This window comes from Pteropus vampyrus, unplaced genomic scaffold, assembly GCF_000151845.1.
Source record: "Pteropus vampyrus isolate Shadow unplaced genomic scaffold, Pvam_2.0 Scaffold572, whole genome shotgun sequence".
Taxonomy (NCBI): domain Eukaryota; kingdom Metazoa; phylum Chordata; class Mammalia; order Chiroptera; family Pteropodidae; genus Pteropus; species Pteropus vampyrus.
The window spans coordinates 620,397-642,214 of NW_011889353.1; the positions used below are offsets into that span (position 1 = coordinate 620,397).

At 36.5% G+C, this 21,818-nt stretch overlaps 1 protein-coding gene across 1 annotated transcript in view; it reads left to right on the forward strand.

Moving 5' to 3' along the window:
- The first annotated feature begins 10,237 nt into the window (after positions 1-10,237).
- CDH17 (cadherin 17) overlaps positions 10,238-21,818 on the forward strand; it is a 44,868-nt gene continuing 33,287 nt past the window's right edge. The window contains exons 1-4 of the mRNA XM_011384379.1: positions 10,238-10,288; positions 15,453-15,551; positions 20,210-20,344; positions 21,296-21,434. Of these exons, the coding sequence (XP_011382681.1) occupies positions 10,238-10,288; positions 15,453-15,551; positions 20,210-20,344; positions 21,296-21,434 (424 nt within the window). The remainder of the gene's footprint in view (positions 10,289-15,452; positions 15,552-20,209; positions 20,345-21,295; positions 21,435-21,818) is intronic.

The window sequence follows — 21,818 nt, forward strand, 5'->3', positions numbered from 1 at the left end:
GTGCTTAATGGACTATTTCTTCACCTGGGAATTAATAGAAGTGTATTCTGCTGCTTTTCCCAAAAGAAGATTTATTATATAAAGGTCTCTCTTTAGCCTGCTGCAAAGAAGATGCTTTTCTTTTGGTTTCCAGTAGGTGGTGTCTAAGCCTCTTGGATCCCTGCTTTATTTAAAGCCTAAATAATGTCTTTTTTATTTTCTTGTAGATATTTAATCACACTTGCTACTCTTAGTCTCAGTCCCTGTCAGTGTTAGCAACAGTTTCATTAGTGTTTGCTCAGATTCCCCTGGGGCTCTGCAGTGATTGGTCTTGGAGGGTATAGGGGGAGGGGCCCTCTGGGTCAAGACTTGGGGGCTCTGGCTCAGCCTTGGTTTTGCCACTGGGGCTGGTAAAAATCAACTGTTGTTTCTCTGTGGTCCTATCCCACTTCTCTGCTTTCTGCCTTGATGACCGGGCCCTGGTGCCTTCTGCGTGGAACTCACAGCACTTACGGGCAGGGCAGTTCAGGGATGTTCCTGCACCTTCACCTCTCTCCCTCCTCCTGCAGGGAGCTCCAGAGGCTGTGAGAGGCAGCTTCTTTATTTCTCCCAGACCACTGGGCTTCTGACCTGTGGTAGCTCTTATGTGCAGATCCCACACTCGGATGTGCTGGTGTGCAGTTGGATGTTTTTTGTTGAGTTTTAGATGTTCAGCTTATTGTCATTTCAAGGGGAGAGATCTGGAGATGTCTCTCATTCCACCAAGTTTCCCAGCTCAGTCATATTTTTAAATTTTGGGGACACTATACTGTTTTCCATAGTGGCCACACCAATTTATATTCACTTCAATAGTGTATGAGGGTTCCCTTTTCTCCACATCTTCACCAACACTTGTTATTTCTAGTCTTTTTGATAATAGCCATTCTAGCAAGTGTTAGGTGATTACCTCATCGTGGTCTTGATTTTCATTTTACCTGATAATTGCTATTGTTGAACATCTTTTCATGCGTCTGTTGGCCATCTTATGTTTTTAAAAAAAAGTCTATTCAGATCCTCTTCTCATTTTTAATTGGATTGTTTTTGTTTTTGTTTTTGTTATTGAGTTGTTTGAATTCTTTGTATATTTTGGATATTAACTCCTTTTCAGATATATGATTTGTAAATATTTCTCCCATTCAGTAGGTTGTCTTTTCATTTTGATGATGATTTCCTTTGCAGTGTGGAAGCTTTTAAATTTAATGTAGTCCCACAAGTTTATTTTTTCTTTTATTGCTCTTGCTTTTGGAGTCAGATCCATAAATTCAATGCCAAAATCGATATCAAGAGTTTACTATCTATGTTTTCTTCTAGGAATTTTATCATTTCAGTTCTTACATTCAAGTCTTTAATTCATTTCGAGTTAATTTACGTGCATGGTATGAGACAGTGGTCTAGTTTTATTCTTTTGCATGTGGCTGTTCAGTTTTCTTGACATCATTTATTGAAGAGACTGTCCTTTCCCCAGTGTATATTCTTGTTTTTTTTTTCTTAAATTAATTGACTACATGTAGGTGGGTTTTTTTTCTGGGGTCTCTATTCTGTTACATTGACCTATGTGTCTGTGTTCATGTGAATAACATAGTTTTTGATTACTATAGCTTCATAATATAGTTTGACATGAGGGAGTGTAAAACCTCCAGCTATTTTCTTTTTTCTCAAGATTGCTTTGGCTAGTCAGGGCCTTTCATGGTTCTGTACAAATTTTAGAATTATTTGTTCTCGTTCTGTGAAAAATACCACTGGAATTTTGATAGGGCTTGTATTGTATTTGTAGATTACTTTGGGTGGTATGGAGATTCTTAACAATGTTAATTATTTCAGTCCAAGAGCATGGAATATCTTTCCATTTATTCGTATCTTCTTCAATTTATTTTATCAATGTCATATTTTCCAGGGTACAGGTCTTTCACCTCCTTGGTTAAATTTATTCTTTCAAATGAAATTGTAAATGGGACTAGTTTCTTAATTTTTACTGATAGTTTGTAATTAGTGTATAGAAATGCAACAGATTTCTGTATATTGATTTTGTATCTTGCAACTTTACTGGAGTCATTTATTAGTTCTAACAGTTTTTTTTGGAGGGGAGGTGGAGTCTTTAGATTCCTATACATAGTATATATAGTATCATATCATCTGCAAATAGTGACAATTTTACTTTTTCCTTTTCAATTTAGATGACTTTTATTTCTTTTTCTTGTCTAATTGCTGTGGCTAAGTCTTCCAATACTACGTTGAATAAAAGTGGTGAAAGTTGGCATTCTTGTTTTGTTCCCGATCTTAAGAAAAATGCTTGTAGCATTTTTCCATGGAGTATGATGTTAGCTGTGGGTTTGTCATATATGGCCTTTATTATGTTGAGGTATATTCCCTCTATTTCCACATTGTTGAGAGTTTTTTTTTTATCATAAATGGATATTAAATTTTGTCAAATGCTTTTTCTGCATCTATTGAGATAATCATATGATATTTATCTTTCATTTTGTTAATGTGGTATATCATGTTGATTGATTTGAGGACTTCGAACAATTCTTTAATCCCTGGAATATATCCTACTTGATCATAGTATATTATCTTTTTAATATATTGTTGAATTTGGTTTGCTAATATTTTGTTGAGGATTTTTACATCTATGTTTAATTTTTTTGTGCTGTTTTTGCCTGGTTTTGGAAGCAATAATGCTGGCCTCATAAGAGGAACTTGAAAGCATTCCCTCTTCTTCCACTTTTTGAAAACATTTTGGAAGAATAGATATTAAATATTCTATAAATGTTTGGTAAAATTTACCAGTGTAGCCTTCTCATCTTGGGCTTTTGTATATTGAGAGGTTTTTTTTTTTTTTTTTAAATTACTGATTCAATCTCCTTACTAATAATTGGCTTATTCAGATTTTTCTTTTTTTTTTTTTTCCTGATTCAGTCTTGGAAGAATGTATATTTTTATGAATTTATCTATCTTTTCTAAGTTGTCCAATTTGTTGGCATATAATTGTTCATAGTTTTTCTTATGATCCTTACAGGCCATATCCCTAATGACAATAGATGCAAAAATCCTCAACAAAAAACTTCCATTTCTGATTTTATTTATATGTTGATCTCTCTTTTTTTCTTGGTAAGTCTTGCTAAAAGTTTGCCAGTTTTTAAAATCCTTTAAAAGAATAAGCTATTAGTTTCATTGGCATTTTTTAATTATAATTTTTTTTTAGTTTCTATTTTATTTACTTCTGCTTTGACCTTTATTATTGGGCTTCATTGGTTCTTCTTCTAATTCCTTTAGGTGTAAAGTTAGATTGTTTGAGATTTTTTTCTTATTTCTGAGGTAGGCCTGTGTTGCTATAAACTTCCCTCTTAGAACAGCTTTGCTCTATCCCATAGATTTTTGACTGTTGTATTGCTATTTTCATTTATTTCAAAATATTTTTTAATTTCTCCTTTGATTTCTTTATTGACACTTTGGTTGTTCAGTAGCATGTTGTTTAATCTCCACACATTTGTGATTTTTTTTTTTTCATTTTTCTTCCTGTAACTGATTTCTAGTTTCATACCATTGCGGTCAGAAAAGATACTTGATATAATTTATTGAAACTTATTTTGTGGCCTAACATGTGATCTAGTTTGGATAATCCATGTGCATTTGAGAATGTGTATTCTGCTGCTTTTAGATGGAGTGTTCTGTATATATCCATTAAGTTAATGTAGTTTAATGTGTCGTTTTAGATTACTTTGCTTACTGATTTTTCTGTCTGGATGTGTTCTTAGACCTGAAGTGAGTCTCTTATGGGCAGCATATAAATGAGTCTTGTTATTTTTGATTGAAGAATTTAACCCACTTACATTTAAAATAATAATTTTTTTTTTAAAGAAAAGGTTCTTTTTTTAGATGTGGATAATTAGAGAAAAGTTTATTATTTTTATATTCTTTAACATTTATTATTTTTTAAAACTTAATAATTTTTTATTTTTTAGTTATAGTTGGCATATAATACTATATTAGTTTCAGGTGTACAATATAGTGATTAGACATCTATATAACTCACAAAGTGAACACCTCAATAAATCTATTGCCCCTCTGACATTGTACATTTATCACAACATTATTGGCTATATTCCTTATGCTATGCTTTCTATCTCCATGACTATTTTTTGACTACCAATTTTTACTTCTTAATCCCTTTACCCTTTTCACCAACATTGTCAATCCCCCTCCTATCTGGTAACCTTCTAATTGTTCTTTGTATCTGTGAGTTTGTTTCTGTTTGTTTGTTTATTTATTTTGTTCTTTAGATTCCACATACACATGCAATCATATGTCATTTGTTTTCTTCTATCAGACTTACTCCACTCAGCATACTACCCTCTAGGTCCATCATGAAATATCATTTTTCCATTCCCTTGCTCTTAGTCTGTGTGTGTCTTTTAATCTGAAGTGAGTCTCTTGTAGGCAGCATATATAAGGATCTTGTTTTCTTATCCATTCAGCCACCCTATCTTTTGATTGGAGCATTTAATTCTTTTTCATTTGAAGTACTCATTGATAGGTATGTAGTTATTGCCATTCTTTATTTAGACTTTTGATACACATTTTTTTTCTTCTTAAAGAAGTCTTATAATACTGGCTTCTTATAATACTGGCTTGGTGATGATGAATTCCTTTAGCTTTTTCTTGTCTGGAAAGCTCTTTATCTGTTCTTTGATTCTAAATGATAATTTTGATAAGTAAAGTAATCTTGGTTGTAGGTCCTGGCTTTTCATCACTTTGAATTTTTTGTGCCAAGCCCTTCTGGCCTCTAAAGTTTCCACTGAGAAATCAGCTGCCAGTCTTATGGGCACTCTCCTGTATGTAACTAACTGCTTTTCTCTTGCTGCTTTAAGAGTCTCTCTTTGAATTTAACTTTTGGTGTAGGCCTCTTTGGGTTCATCTTATTTGGGACTCTCTGAACTTCCTGGAGTTGTATGTATATTTCCCTCACCAGGTTAGAGAAGTTTTCCATCATTATTTCTTCAAACAGGTTTTCAATTCCTTGTTCTCTTCTCCTTTTGGTACTCCTATGATGTGAATGTTGTTATGCCTGATATTGTCCCAGAGGCTTTTTTAAACTTTCATTTTTTTGGATTCTTTTTTCTTGTTGCTATTCTGATTGGGTGTCCTCTGCTACCTCATCCTCTATGTTGCCAATTTGATCCTCCTTTTCATCCACTCTGTTGATTCCCTCTAATGTGCTCTTCATCTCAGATATTGTGGTCTTCATTTTCTGACTGGCTCCCTATTATGTTTTCCATCTCCATTTTTATGTTTTTTATCTTTTTGTTAAAGTTCTCACTGAGTTCACCTACTCTTCTCCTAAGTTCCTTGAGCATCCTTAAAACCAATGTTTTAAACTCTGCATCTGGTATATTGCTTGACTCCATTTTGGTGAATTCTTTTTCTGGAGCTTTGTTCTGTCCTTTCATGTAGGACATGCTTCTTTATATCCTCATTTTGGCAGCCTCCTTGTATCTGTTTCCATGTAGTAGGTAGGGCTCCTAAGTTTCCCAGTCTTAATAGAATGGCTTTATGTAGTAGGTGTGCTGTGGGGCCCCTTGGCAAAGACCTGGGAGGGGTCCAGCTGCAGGCCACGTTTAGTTGCAGTCTGTGCACCTCCAGGACTACCTAGTAAGAGTCACCAAGCAATCCACGTATGTCTGCCACCCATGCTGGGCTTATAGGTGCCTTGAGGATCTAAGTCAGGAACTGAGGCCAGCTGCAACTGGTATGGGGTTCGGGGCTGCTCAGCAAGAGGTATAGGGCACACCGAGGCCAGATGCTGCTTCTCTGGGTTTTGTGAGCTTTTGAGAGATTTTATTAAAATTTGCCACAGGATCCAAGACAGCCTGTTTGTATGGAATAAATTACTGGAAGCGACTTGGGTGGGCTTACAAGTTAAGAGAGTCAAAGTCTCAGGGAATCCCCTGGGCAGAGCGACCTGTGTTATCCAGGTTGATGGCACCTGCGTCTGCAGGCTGGCAGGGTAGAGGGCTCAGAGACAGAGCAATGGCTTCTGCCTGCACCTCTGTCTGGCTGGTACCCCTCACTCCTCAGGTGGGGGAAGTGCCTCTGCAGCCAAGATAGCCCTCCTGATTCTCGAACGCCACACACAGTTGTGGGACTGGTCGTTTCCTGTCTCTGTCCCTCCTTCTGTTTTGAGGTGACCTAGTTTTAGGGCTTCTGTTTATCCAGAACTCTGACAACTCTGTGTACTAGTTGCTCTGTAGTCTTGTTATACTTTTGGTGTGGTCTCTAGAGTTGATGTGTGCTGCCTCTACCTTCTACACCATCTTGAATCCTCTCTAAAATAATTATTGATAGGTATGTGCTTATTGCCATTTTGTTCCCTCTTTTCTGGCTTTTTTTGTAGTTCCTCTTTTTTCTTTTTTTCTGCTCTTGCTCTCTTCTCTTGTGGTTTGATGGCTTTCTGTAGTGCTATATTTATATTTCTCTCTCATTATCTTTTGTGTATCTATGTAGTTTTTGCTTTGTGATTATCATAAGGTTCACATATAATAGTATATTTAACAGTCTATTTTAAGTTGATAGAAACTTAAATTTGAAAGCATTCTTCAAACTCTACATTTACCACCCCTATGTTTTATGTTTTTAATGTCATATTTTACATCTTTTAATTTTCTGTCTATCTGAGCTAATTATTATTATAGTTAACTTTACTACTTTTGTCTTTTAACCTTCAAACTAGCTTGATAAGTGGTTAATCTACTACCTTTAATATATATTTGCCTTTACTTATGAGATTTATCTTTCATATATTTCCATGTTGTTTGTTAGTTCCTTTTCTTTTCAGCTTAAAGAAGTTCCTTTAACATTTTTTGTAAGGCCAGTTTAGAGGTAATAAACTCCTTTAGCTTTTGCTTATCTGGAAACTCTTTATCTTTCGATTCTGAATGATAACCTTGCCAAGTGGAGTATTCTTGTTTCGAAGATTTTCCTCTAAGCACTTTGAATACATTATTCTGCTTCTTCTGACCTGAAAATTTTCTGCTAAAAACTCAACTCATAGTCCTATGGAGGTTGTTTTTCTCTTGCTGCTTTTTAAAGATTCTCTCTTTATCTTTAATTTTCGACATTTTAATTAAAATGTATCTTGGTGTGGATAGCTTTGGGTTTATCTTTGAAACAGTCTGTGCTTCCCAGACCTGAATGTCTGCTTCCTTCCCCAGATGAGGAAATTTTTGTCATTATTTCTTCAAATACATTTTCTGCCCCTTTCTCTCTCTCTTCTCCTTCTGACACCCTTATAATATAAATGTTATTCAGCTTGATGCTGTCCCATAGGTCCCTTAAGCTTGCTCTATCATCTCTCTCTCTCATCTATCTCTATCATCTATATCTATCTATCTATCTATCTATCTATCTATCTATCTATCTATCTATCTATCTATCTATCTATCTATCATCTATATCTATCTATCTATCTATCTATCATCTATCTATTATCTATCTATCTATCTATCTATCTATCTATCTATCTATCTATCTATCTATCTATCTATCATCTATCTATCTATTTATCTATCTCTCTATCTAATCTATCTTTCTATCATCTATTATCATCTATCTATTTATTTATTTTTGCCACTCTGTTTGGGTGAGTTCTAGTACCTTGTCTTCCACATTGTGATCTGTTCTATTTCATCCAGTCTGCCTTTGAACCCCTCTAGTGTATTTTTTTCATTCAATTATTGTATTTTTCAGCTTTGTTGCTTCTGTTTTGTACTTTTTAATATTTTCTATCTCTGCCTGAAGTTCTCACTGTGTTTATCTATTCTCCTGAGTTCAGTGAGCATCTTTATGACTATTACTTTGAACTCTAATAGGCAAATTACTTATATATCTGTTTCATTAAGGTTTTTTTCTTGTTATTTAATTTAGCATATATTTCTTTATTTCCTAATTTTGCCTGACTCTCTGTGTTTGTTTCTCTGTATTTAATGGCAGAGTTTTCTTTACAAGTCTTGAAAGAGTAGTCCTGTGTAGGAGATTAACCTTATTGTTTAACCTTGCCCAATTTCTTGATCGTCTCTCCAACCTTTGTGATTGTCTATAGAAGCCTGATTTATTTCTGATAAGTCCCAGTTTTTGAGGGTGTACCAAGACCTATGAGTGTTCCAGAGGGAGGGATCTAAGTCAGCATCTAGTTTCAGGATGAATGGAAGCTAGACTGTGAGACAACAGATTTTAACGCATACAATGTTTAGACAGCCCTGTGGAATCGCAATTGTGAATCCTGCTGAACTCCAGCCCAGTTGATCTAGAGGTTTCCCCTTGGTGACAGTAGTAAAAATTGGGGTCTAGACAAATGTATAAGCTCTTATTTGGGAGGTACTGATGAGCTATAATGAAGCAAAGGAGAGAGCAAAGATGATGTTCCCCATCCTATATTCCCTGAGAGCATTTTTGTAACCTCTAGATGTGCGACATACTTGAAGTCTGCCCCTCAGGCTGGAGCTCCAGGACAAGAAAATAGGTCTTTTTCACAAGATTGAAAATGTGTTTCATCTGCTGTCTTTGCAGTGTCCTTGGGGTGATAGCCTTCCAAAATCTGTCTCTCTAATTATTTCAGACATGTGGTGCCCAGAAAGGCAATCTTGTCTGGCCACCAGAGTCAGGTATTCAAGGGACATCCTCTATGTGGGCTGCATGCACCTATTGACCATGTCAAGGCCATGGGAGTGATGAGGGGGTTGGATGGTGATGTGCACAACCTTGATGGGGCCATGGGAGTGGCACAATGGCAAAGTGTACCCACTGGCACTAGTATGTTAGAGAAAGAATGCAAATATTGTGCTCACTAGTGCTGATGCTAGCAAGGTAGACTGAAAATGCAAAAGCGAGCCTCAGCAGCACCCTTGTTCCTGGAGAAAGTTCCAACAGGCTCCTGCCCTTCTGGTAGATACTTTAAGATTAGTACTTGAATCTCCATCACATATGTTCTAGGTTCTTTTTAAACTACTGCTTTTGCACTTGGTCCCTGGGCAAGTGAGTTTGCTTACAGCCCTTTAAAAGTGAAATCTTCATTCTTTACAGTTCTATGGTTCTCTTGGACATAAGACCTGCTACTTTTCAAAGCCAGATATTTTGGAGGCAGTGTATCTGGTGCAGGTCCCAAGGGTTGGGTTGGCCAATGTAGGGCATGAACCTCTTGCCCCTCAGGGATAAGCTTCATATTTGTGAGATCTCTCTCGTTTGTTTGTTGCCATGACAGGGACGAGGTTTTGAAAGACCACATCTCTCCTACCTATCTTGATGTGACTCTTTTATCCTTTGTGGTGGAGAATTTGTTCAGCTAGTCTTCAGGTCCTTTTCAGAGGGAATCAATTCAAATGTAGCTGTAGACTTGTATCTATAAGAGGAGGTGAGTTCAGGATCTTCCTATGCCACTATCTTGAACCACCTCTGAATGTATTTTTAATTTAATTTAATTTAATTTATTTAGAGAAGTCCAATATTATAGGCAACAGTCCTGCTTTACAGGCCATGTGGAAAATTTATCTTAGATTTTAAAATCTGTTAGTCATGATGGTGAAAGGCATTATTTCTGTGAAATGTGAAGTCACAGAAAGAAAGGAAAAATAATATTAAACAGCAGAGAATAAGGGCAGAATTTGGATTTTTATTTAATTGCTTTTAGAGTAATAAGAAGAACATGTTTTCCTTAAGTGTATTGCATAGTTAACAACATTTAGAAGACCAAAGAGGCAGCTGATGAGGTTTTCGAAAGAAGGATTGTTAACATTTTTGGGTTCTTTCTGCTTCAGGAAAGAACTTTGAATCAGGACCTCTAAAATTTTAGTATCTAGTTATCCTGGAATTTGCCAAAACATAGCTTCCCCATCCATGTAGCAAGAGTGAAAATTATATTTATCATCTATTATTTAAGATCTTTAAAAGAAGATTATAATAAAGTGGAGTGATTAAAGAAATGGAAGAAGCATGAGCTTGATTTGGTATGTTGACTCGTACATTGCTATAGGTGAGGTATTGTGAAGCTTCTGGAAGACTAGATTGTTCCAAACAGAGGAGATACTGGCCTTTAGGGTTCCCATTCTACTATGTTGTGACTGGATATTGTCCAATGATCCTTTGTGGTTGGAAGGACATAATTTCAACAGACTGGTAACTAATTGCTTTTATCTCTGGTTTATTCACAGGAGATTGAATAAAGAAAACCATGATGGTGCAAGCACAACTGCACTGCTTATATTTCCTTACACTTTATTTGGTAAGAGAAGAGGATGTTCTTTATTTATTTACTAAGATATTTTTCGCCATCCTTATACCCGAAACCAGAGAAGCAATGGTTATCACTTAAAAAAAGAGTCTATCAGAATTCAATGTTTGCCCCAAAGTGAGATTTTTAATAGAATGTCTACAACTCATATGTCTGTATTTTCTCCTTAGTTCTTAAAAGCCAATAGCACTTAATGGGCAAAGTGTAAAAAAAATCTATCTACTCAAGTTTAGATTTTCATGTCAGGGAATCAGGAAATAAAAGCATATTGCCACATGTGTTAGTCTGAGTCCCTTAATCTTGACCATTTTTTTTTTTTTTACTTTGACCATGAAAAATTACCAGTGAAACACGAAGAAAATAATTTTCTCTATTTTCAACCCTGCTCTACTCTGTACTTTTCTTTCTATAAATGTTTTGGAGTTTCCTAGTTAAATTTGTCTTTAGCCATTTATTGAGCTAAGCCTATTGACTGACAGGCTTGTAAACAGTGGAGATGGATGAAATTTGAAGAAATCCAACCCTTGACCTCAGATAATGAGATGCTATCCTGATTTTACTCATGAGCTCCATAAATGTCATTCACTTGCCAATTTGTTGTATTATGAAGCAAGATTATGGAGAAGCATTTGCTTTTACCTTAGAACGAAGGTGATGCTCACATCTGTAGATGCTCACACCTCAAATCTTGGTTACTTTCTTCTGTAACATATAAATTTAACATATAAAGTAACATATAAATTTCAAGTCTCAGAGAACTTTCTAGAGCCCACACAGATCAAAATATTTAGAGTGAAGTAGAATGAAACTTGTGAAAATATCACAGCTTTTCTCCTGGGGATGGAGGGCCAGGAGTGGATAACCTGTAGTTAAAATTTTATGAGCAACGCATATCCTCAAAAACCAAGGGCTCAAAGCTTGTCACAGGATTACTTAAGAACTGGATTAAACATACCCACTTGACTTCTCTCTTCTTCCTACTCTCTGAAACAACCTTTGCTATCTATATATCATACAGTTATAGTAAAGTCAGATCTAGGTTCAAACTTGGCACTGTGACTTACCCGTGATAGGAATTTGGGTGAGTTACTTAAGCATCGAACCTAAGTTTTCTGCACTGTGAAATGGGTCTGAAAGATTACTTGCCTATAGAACGTTGTGGCAATTAAATGAGACAACGCATTTTTAAAGCCCTCAGATTAGTGACTAGCATAGTCTAAGCACTCATTAAATATTAGCTCTTATCATTACTACAGGGTTTTAAATATTCGGTGTCTACACTTAAATAGACTCTGACCTCCATGTGGAAGGGACTGTATTTTAGTCATCTTTGCAACTTCAATACATAGCACAGTGCCAGGAACAAGGTAGAAATTAAATTCATAATTATGGGCTTATATTAGGAAACAACAATGAGATCTAAGGGAGAGAAAGAGAAGATTCTATCAATAATTTGGTATTAGTGGGCTCATCTGCTTTTTGTCTAAGAATGTACATGCATTCTTCTTTTTGGATAAAAGTTGAAAATAAGTTTTCCTTCTCTCTGCTCTCATCCCAGTGAGATTTCTACCGATAGTGAGAAATACTGTCCAAACACTGTTGATAGCAAGACCTTTGCCCAGGAGATAGTCACAAAGCACAGCTGCCTTTGGTTGAAGGAGGGAAATTGCTAATTCTGTGGTGGGATTTCAGGGACATTAAGATGGAGCCACTTCTCTCTCCTGCCTCCACCCATCTTTACTCCCAAACCCTCTCTTATGAAGAGTGGAAGTTTAGTTGGAGTTTTTGCCTTTACCATACTGCTTTCTTCAGCAGAGGTAGTAATTTAAAATGATCGCCAGTCATTTATTCTATACTGTGAATGATTCTTCTGTTACTTTCTGAGAACTGGTTTTCATAAAGGGGTTAGAAACACTGCATGAATATATTGTAAAGGTATTGAAGAGAGAGGAAGTAAGTAATCCAGGGTTTGGGAAAAGGTGATGAATAGGGAGGAAGGGAAATCAAGGAGAAATCACCTATTTTAGAGTTTTGCCTGGGACTATGATTCTTCCAGAAGGAAGAATATCTTGGAATAAATACTATGTAATCAATTCAGAGAACACTTGCTGGAAAATGCAATGAGAGTGGCTACCAGGCAGGCAGATCTGGCAATTGCACATCCTTTGATGGCCTGGAAGGCAGTGTAGCAACATAGGTCAGAGTTGGGGCTTGGTTCAACAGAGCTGGCTCTATCCCACTGTAAAGCAAAGTATCTGTGTTTCTGCTGTGAGACTTCTCTGGAGATATTTTCCTGATTTTGATGAAAACCGGAAGAAATGATGTGTGTGGAGGGTCTAGTTCCATACCTGCCACATGAAGAACACTCAGAACTGTCTGTTCCATTTTCTATCCCTCCTTTCCCCTCTTCGTACAAGATGGTGAATGTTATTACCTCCATCTCCTACATAAACCCTCTGGCCCTTTCATATGTTTCTACCACCCTGTCCTTCTCAATTCTGGCAGCATGATCTGATGACTCATGGTGTGCGCATGGATTTTGAAGTCTTTGTAGTCTAGATAGCTGTGTTAATGGGCAGGAAAAAAGATTTGTTGCCTCAATATAGGAACCCAACTTTGAACCCTGCAACTGAGATGTATCCTCCTTTCCTGATAGGTAAGCCAGCTTGTCCATGTAGAAAGAATGCAGGATTTATGTGAGGTTTGCTTGACTAATGCAGTTTTCCTCTGGATGCCATCACTGGTATGATCAACTGAAAGGCTGGCCACTTGCTGATGTAAGTGGCAAGTTGATGAAAGGAGTTTTCTGTCAAACAGTAGCTCCACAGAAATCATTGCCCTTGTCTGGGACCAAACATGGCAGCACCTGGCCATCTTCACCCAGTTCTTGTGCCCCAACTTCCAGAGGAGCTAATGGACCTGAAGAAGATGTAGTAAAGGAGTGGAAGGAAGGAAGATCCCCCAGAGGAAGATTAACTTAGAAAGTAAGAGATGAGCTAGAGGCTATAGAATTATTGGCTATAGAATTATTGTTTTAGTATAGAGTACTTTTAGCTATAAGTAACAGGACGTTTAACTTTAGAGATCTTCACTAGGGGTTTGTTTTCCTCAGATAACAAGGAGCCTGAAGTGGGCAGTCCAGGGCAGGTTCAGTCTCTGTGATGTTATCAGAGACTTGGGCTTCTTTCTTTTTGCTTTATCATTTTCTGAGCTGGGTTGTCCCTTCATGGTTTCATGATGGCTGCCATAGCTAAAGACACAAGGTCCATTATCTGAGTGACAGCAGGGGAGATAAAGGGCAATGCCAGCCACATCTGTCTTTTTTCATCAGGAAAACAAAAGCTTGACCAGAACTCCCCAGGAGACTTTCTTTTTTTTTTTTCCATGAACCAGAATGGTTCACTTGGCTGTCCTCCTAGCTGCAAAGGAGTCTAGGAAAGAGACCACTTGGTTTCCCATGGGAGAGAAGTTGACAATGGCTGGGAGCAGCTAATCCAAGGGCCTGCCATAAATCTGAAGAAGAGGGGACCAAATTCCAAATCCCTCTGTATTCTCATTTGTTATCGTTCCTTTACCAGACAACCATTATCAACTTAAGATTCAATTAACCCAAGGATCTAGTGTAAGATAATTTCCCCCCATCACTCTCATACTAACTGTTTCTGGGTTATTGCCAGCATTTCCATGCCAAGGATATACTTGCTCTCCCTAAAGAAACAGAAAACAAATTCTCCCCTGCACAAACCCCTCTCCTCTCCACTTCTTACTTTTTTAGTTTTATCTGTCTAGCTCAAAAGCTATTGACTTGCCACATGCTTTTGATTCTAACCTATCCCACCTCTAATTTTCACTATAAGTAGGAGTCTGAAGAACCACTCAGGAAGGAGAGGAGACCAGCATCAAGTATGAGGGCTAAATCCCTCCTCCCAGAGCATACCCCTCCATGGGTGGGTTTTTGGCTGGCTGTCCTTTCCTGTGTGCCACCGGCTCCACTCTGCCTTGAGTTTCCCTTCAGAGAGCAGTTGTCCTAGAAACTAAGGGATGGCAGGGGCTGCTGCCGAATGCTCCCCATTTTACCTGGTTGGGAATGATAGGAGTCATACCTTCCCACACATCTCTGCTGCTTTTGTTTCCTCTTGTGGGTAGTGACTGAGATGGCCAGTTTTAGAGTCTCAGGTTTGAATCTTGCTTCCTGCCACTACCTGAGCAAAATACTTAACCTCTCTGTGTCTCAGTCTCATCACCTGTAAAATGAGCTAACAATAATTTACCTCCTTATGGTTGTTGTTAGGATTAACTATGCTTAGGACAGAGCTCAGCACATAGTAACTTAGTGAGTGTGAGCTCTTCTTATTGTCCCTGGATTTGGGCATCTGCAGAGGGTTCCTTGCCTTTTAAGTTCAGGGTCTTTGAAAATTCGAATTGCTGTGGGGCTACTGATTGAAGAAAACATTCTGTGCTTTAATTTTTTTCTAAATGAGTAAAGATAGTTAAACAAATGTTAAACAGTAAGCTTTTCTTAAAGTTACAGTTCGAATTCAAATCAAATTTGAATGAATTTACCATGTAATTATGTGTCATGCAAGCATTGTACTAAACATATCTGCATATATTTTCTTCCCCTTACAAACCCAATTGTCTCTGGGGAGACTATAAGCTCTAGAGTTTAGGGAATCTTTCATGAATTTCCTTATGAACTAACAGAAGTAAAGGGAGATGTTTTAAGAAGCTGTTGTTAAACCATCTAGAATTTAGAAGGCAGAGTGGCACTGTGGGAAGACCATGAGCTTTTGTTCAGTTAGATCCGCATGTATGTGCTGTGTCAACCACTTATAAATTTTACTCTGAACAAGTAGCTTAACTTTTCTGAGCCTCATTTGTAAGATGAGAGTTAATATTCCTCCTATAGGGCCATTGCTTGAATGGTTAAATGAGAAAAGCAATGCAAGGTTCATGGCAAACCACTGACATAGTAGAGCCTCAAGAGATAGCAGGGTTCTTTCTGACTGTTTTGACTAGATTTCATATTGCTTTGAGCCAGGTTAAAATCTTATGTTTTATATATCAGTCTTGGAAGCCACAATAAAATCAGCAAGTGACATATATACATTCATAATAGATGGTAATGTTAATTTTCATTTTATTTTTTTAACAGACAACTGGGTATGGCCAAGAAGGGAGGTTTAGTGGACCCCTGAAACCCATGACATTTTCTATTTTTGAAGGCCAAGAAGCAAGTCAAATCATATTCCAGGTAATGACTACTCTTAATGACTACTCTCACTGTCATCTTAATTTCTCATGCTCTCTCAGTGAACTTTTACTCTTATCTACTGTGTAGCAGGAAATAAAATAGAGGCATGCCAGATCTCATTATCAAGAATGATTTCAGAAGCTAAGTTAAACAGAGAGATGAGTGGCCTCTGTATTGTAAGGCATTGAACCTAACATCCTATATTCGGACTTCCTTAGCTGTGTCTGGGGCAAATTCTCCCATCCTGGGAGTGGGGATCTTGGTCCCTATAGGCTCTGCCTCTCCCCAAGGGTAGGAAGGGAACTTGTTTCTAGCAAGGGATGGCCATCTGATCATCAGGCTGTTGGTTTGATGCGTTTGCTGCTTGAAATGTTTGAAGATGTGGGTTCTCTGGATTAATGCTGGAATGGCCTCACTGTTTGGCCAAAGGCCCACTTTGCATCACTACCTCCTCTGAGCCTAACCCTTGCCTGTGGGTTGGCCAGGGCACACTGGGAGGCAGTCATTTCTTTCAGTTAGGTAACTGAGAAAAGCATCAGATTGAGTGGTGATCTGTAGGTGGAAGTGAGAGACTTCAACTATAAAAATATTTGAAATAATCCTGGAAATGTAATGGAGAGGAAGAAAAACATGCTACTATATTTACAGAAATCCCCTGGGGAAGCCTGCTTGGCCTTGGAGTGGCTGAGGATGCTTTGATGAGCCTCTGGGGTACCTATGATCCCCACTCCCCCACACACTGGGAGAGAAACAGCGGTTTGTTAAACTACCTTCTAAGGTAGATGCCTTCCATTGTTGGACAGTTCTAAACACACGGAGGCTGAAAGCTGCCTTGTACCCCTTCCCCCATCTTGGGAGTAAAGATTTGAAGTCACCAATTATTGTAGTTGAATTGTATATTTTCCCTTTGATTCTCATTTTTTGCTTTATGTATTTTGGGGTGTGTTGGTAGATACATATATGTTTATAATTGTTATAGTTTTTTGATGAATTGATCCTTGTATCATTGTTGAATGTCCTTTTTAGTCTCCAGTAAGAATTTTCATTTTAAAATGATATTGTTTTTAAGTCTATTTTTTTCTAATAGATTAATTTCACCCTCGTTTTGAAGGATAATTTTGTCAGATATAAACACTTAGCAGTCATTTTCTTTTAGCACTTTGAATATGCCATTCTGCTGTCTTCTGGCTTCCATGGAAAGTCAGCTATTTATTTTATTGAGATCTGTTGTATGTGATGAATCTTTGCATTTTCAAGGTTCTTTTTATCTTTCAAGTGTTTAATTATGATGTGTCTAGTTTGGGTCCCTTTGAGTTTACTGTAGTTGGAGTTTATCAAACTTCTTGGATATATAGATTAATGTTTTTCTCAAATTTGGGAAAATTTTGGTAATTCTTTCTTCAAATAATCTTTCTGCCCCTTTCACTCTTTCCTTTCTTTCTATGACTCCCATTATGCATATGTTTGATTTATGATGTTCCATTGTCTCTAGAACTCTATTAATAATATTTCTTCATTCTTCTTTTTTCTTCAGGGTGGATAATCTCAACTGATCTCTTTTAAGCTCATTAATTTTTTCTTCTGCTAGTTCAGATCTATCATTGAGCCCTTTTTAATATATATTTTTAATTTTAGTTATTATATTTGTCAACATCAGAATTTCTATTTTTTAAAAATCATTTCTATGTCTTTATTGATATTCTCTATTTGGTGAGACAATGTACTCATACTTTACTTTTCAAATTTATTTAGAAGTAGTGTCCTTTAGTTTTCAAACTTATTTAAAATAGATAATTTGAAGTTTTTATCTAGTAATCTAACATCTAGGCTTCCTCAGGGGCAGTTTCTAGTGACTGCTTTTTTTTTTTCTTGTGTATGGGTCTTTATTTTTATTTGCATGTCTCATAATCATTTGTTGAAAATTGAACATTTTATCTCATTTCCTGTTTAGAAAAAAAGTGCAGCTCATTGCCAGCATTAGTTTAATTTTACATGAACATGCTCTTTGAGGCTAAAAAAAAATCTGACTGGTTTTCAATGTGAAAATAAAATATAAAAACTGTTTTTGGAGTTATTTCTAAATAGAACTTGTCTCTAATCCTAATGTAACGTATTAGGATTATATGATATAATATATATTATGATCAGTATTTAATCATTTTTTTTGGTGTGGTAATTTTCAAAGCATGAGACAACACAAAGTGGACCATCTAGGATTTGACATTTTCAGCTATTGAGAATTACTATATTTTGTAAATGGAAATACCAATACTAAAAACAGAATGCTATAAATAGAATAATGTTATTTGTTTCCAAAGATTAGATATGCTAGAGATATGTGAAAATAATAATAAAAACAAGATATTTCATGGCAAACTTTGGGGGTAAGATTAGTACTGTAATAAGCGCGTTATCTCAGGGTAAACACAGCAGCTGCAAGTGCCACCAGTGAGTATTCTCAGGGCAAACAGGGAATGGGTTAAATAATAGGATGCAGCAGCTCTAGAAATCATAATCCCTCCTCTTCCAAGGGTGTGTTGTTGTTGCTGTTTGTTTAATGACTTTCTTGAACTAATTCTGTAAAGTCTTTATTCTTTTTCATGCATGACAATCAAGTCTCTGCTCCATTAGTTTAGTGTTCAGCTAATGATTGAACTGAGACTTTCTTGAAAGCCTTGAACCAATAAGTCTTCCAGCCTTTGCCAAGGGGTTATGTGTGCATGTTGGGCACACATTTAGGGATGTGGCAAGCAATTTAAAACTCTATCTTGGCCTTCGCTTCTTGCTTGTACAGAGCCTCAAGACCAGCCAGAGGCGAGAGATTAAGGTCTTCTCAAGTCTTCTCTGGACATATGTGCAGCTCTACTCATGAGTAGGGCTTTCTAGACTCCCAGGAATATATTGGACATTTTCAATGCCCCCTAGGGACATCTCATTCCCCAACTTTACATTTTATGTTTTTTTTGGTCAGCTTCTGTTGCGCCAACTTTTATCCCTGCCTTAGAGAGCTGCAATGTTAAACAATTGATGATGATGATTTACAACAAATTCTTCAGGAGAAAAATTATTTGCAGTGAATGACTTCTGACTTAGGTCCAAAAAGACAAGCCCTGTTAATTAGTGTTTCCAGGGAACTTTGAAATAGATGAGATAATAACAGTTTTCTGGGGATGGGGCATTTCAGAAACTCCAAACCCCTTTGTCTCCATAGTGCTATGGTTGTGAGGCTATTGATTTTCAAGGCTACTGCATATTTTGAGAAAGGTCAATGGAATTAGAGCAAATCAAAATCACCACAATGCTTAGTTCTTACTAATAGTCATGTTCTTAAATAAATACTCTTTGGATTTTACAAACATTTAATTCTGAAAAAGTTGATATTTACAATTTTTGCCAGTTTCTCATTGCTTTTATGGAGGGAAATATTTTTTGTAGATCCTTATTCTACTTTTCCCACTTATATACAAGACTTTTAACTTAAAACATACAATACCACTTTAATTTATTACATAAACAACATAATATCAATAAGCAAACAATCATAAAAACTCTTCATCTACAGCCCTACCCACTTAAAATGTCAAACTTACTTTATAAAATTCCATTTCTTACCCACCAATTTTAATACTTTTGGTACTATTACAATCATAGTCTAGATTTGCTCTTACATTCTCCTTTGATTATTTTACTTCATTACATTGTTTCTTATGTTGCTTTATAATATGTAGAATGAGCATTTTAATAATTAAAATTCTATCAAGTTTATATGCTATATTAATTTCATCATCTTTCTTTTTGACTATTTAGATGTTTTCAACTTTACCAGTATTGTAAATAAGGCTACTTGTACTACAAGTGTGTAGTTTACTGTTTAAAAATATTTCTTTAGTATAAATTCTGTTTAGTAACATTTTCTATCAAAAGCTACAAACATTTTATGCCTCAGTTAATTCCAAAAGGATTGTGTTAATTTACATTTGCATCAATAATATATGTTTCTTTACATCCTTTACAACATCCTGAAACATGACCATTATTGATTTTTAATTTGTTAATAAAAATATATAAAATACACTAAAATTATTAATGAGGTTGAACAATTTTTATGTCTTTATTTTATGTAAATTTTCTATTCTTGTGGTTTAAAAAGTGTTATACTTTGTCTAAGTTGATATTTTCTTCATTTCTGAACAAGTATTAAGAGATTTCATATAGAATCCTATCAAGTGAAAGTTACTTTTAAATTGTTTTCCTTAATATTAAAATATCTCTTAATCTTTGACACAATTTTTAGTAGTACTAAATGATAAATTTTTATTCTAGCAATAAAGCTACCCTTTTTAATTTTCTTAGAAGATAGTAATGTCATAGCTTTCAGATATTCCCAGCAAAATCTCACCTAACTTGTTACAATTTAAAGCATCAATTGACCTTTTGTCAATATATTAAAATATATCATCCATTGTTTCTTGAAGGAAATGTATTTTGAATGTTAAATAGTTAATAGTCAAGCAAACTTTTAGAATATATTACTTTAAAAGCTCCGAACTTGTTTTGTGATTGTACAGATGAAAATGTTACCTAAAATTGGTGACTTTCTACAAATTCTACAACACTGTTTTTTTCTTACAACCTCATCTAACTTTGCTTTTTCCCAGTTTAAGGCCAGTTCTCCTGCAGTGACTTTCAAACTAACTGGGGAAACAGACGGAATATTTCAGATACAACCAGATGGACTTCTGTATCATAACAGATCTCTGGACAGGGAAACAAGAGCTGTTCACAAACTCCAGGTGAATTGAAACCAGAAAAAGGAATCTAACTACAACCTTGATGAGCCCCCTTTGTGCTGGAAGTGTCACTGGTTTCTTCATCCCTTGCAGAGCATCCATTAGGGCTCTCCCGACATTAATTGCATACATTGAAAACCTCTTTTGTCTATTTCTTTTTCTTTTCTTTATTTTTTTTCTTTTTTCTTTTCTTTTCTTTTTTTTTTTTACCAACTACAGAGGCTTATAGCAAAAATCCCTTCTTCCTTAAGCTTTTTGACCAGAGTAACCCAATTTACATTGTTAAGGCCCTCAGATGGCATTACTTGTCCAAGTATGGCTGTGTCCAGGCAACTGGATCAAAACCAAGCCAACAATGCTCTGATATATCACTGGTATATGTCTATGGCTGTTGTGTGGGCTCTGGACCCACAAAGAAGGCAGCATCAGTGCTGGGATGGAGACCTTGCAAGAAGCAAATACAACCAATGGTCAGAGGCTAACTAGAGAGACTCTTCTCCCCCCTTCTTTCCCCTTAGTTTTAATTGTTGGTATCTGAATACAATAATGGATGAGAGCTAATTGCAGGAAAAAGAGCAAGGAAAAAGCTTTCTGTTTGGTAACTTCTAATGAATCTGTATGTTGACCACTAAAATGCCTCTGTAAGAGGACATGACACTTCCATAGCCTCAAGGGTAAAAGCTCTCTTATTTCACTGACTCCAGCTCTTTTGAAAAGAAGCATATGCAGTGTTCAGCATACCCCACTGATAGAAAAATACAGTCATAATTAGCCAGGTTTAACTTATAGGGCCTCTATTTTAGCAGCTCCCAATTTAGGTTTTTATAAGTTTCTTACTCTCTTGTAGTCACCAGATTATTTGTTCTTTGAACTCTAATTTCCTTCAAGTGAATTTTGTTGTGTGATATGAAGTCCAAACTCACCAACGTGTTTTCCTTTTCATTTCAACACAAGGTCTCAGCCCTGGATGTTCATGGAACTATAGTGGAAGGCCCAGTCCCCATCACCATAGAAGTGAAAGATATCAATGACAATCGACCCACATTTCTCCAGTCAAAGTATGAAGGCTCAGTAAGGCAAAATTCTCGCCCAGGTAATAGGCAGGAGCCTGGAGATATTTAAGGAAAGATGGAAGAGTTTCAGGCAGAAGGGGCAGATTTGCATGGCTAACAACTGCAGCTATCACTCATTAAACACTATCTTATTAAAATTTCATAGCAATCCTCAAGGAGTTGTTTTATTATCCCTGTTGCTCTAGGGCATGATTTCTCAACTTTGCACCATTGATGTCTTGGGCCTGATAATTCTTCTTTTGTCAGGTGCTGTTCTGTGCATTCTAGGACGTTCAGCAGCATCCCTGACATCTATTCACCAGATGCCAGTAGCAACACCATCCCTCACCATCCAAAATTGTAACTTTGGACATTGCCAAATGTTCCCTGGGAGGTAAAGTCACCCCCAGTTGAGAACCACTATT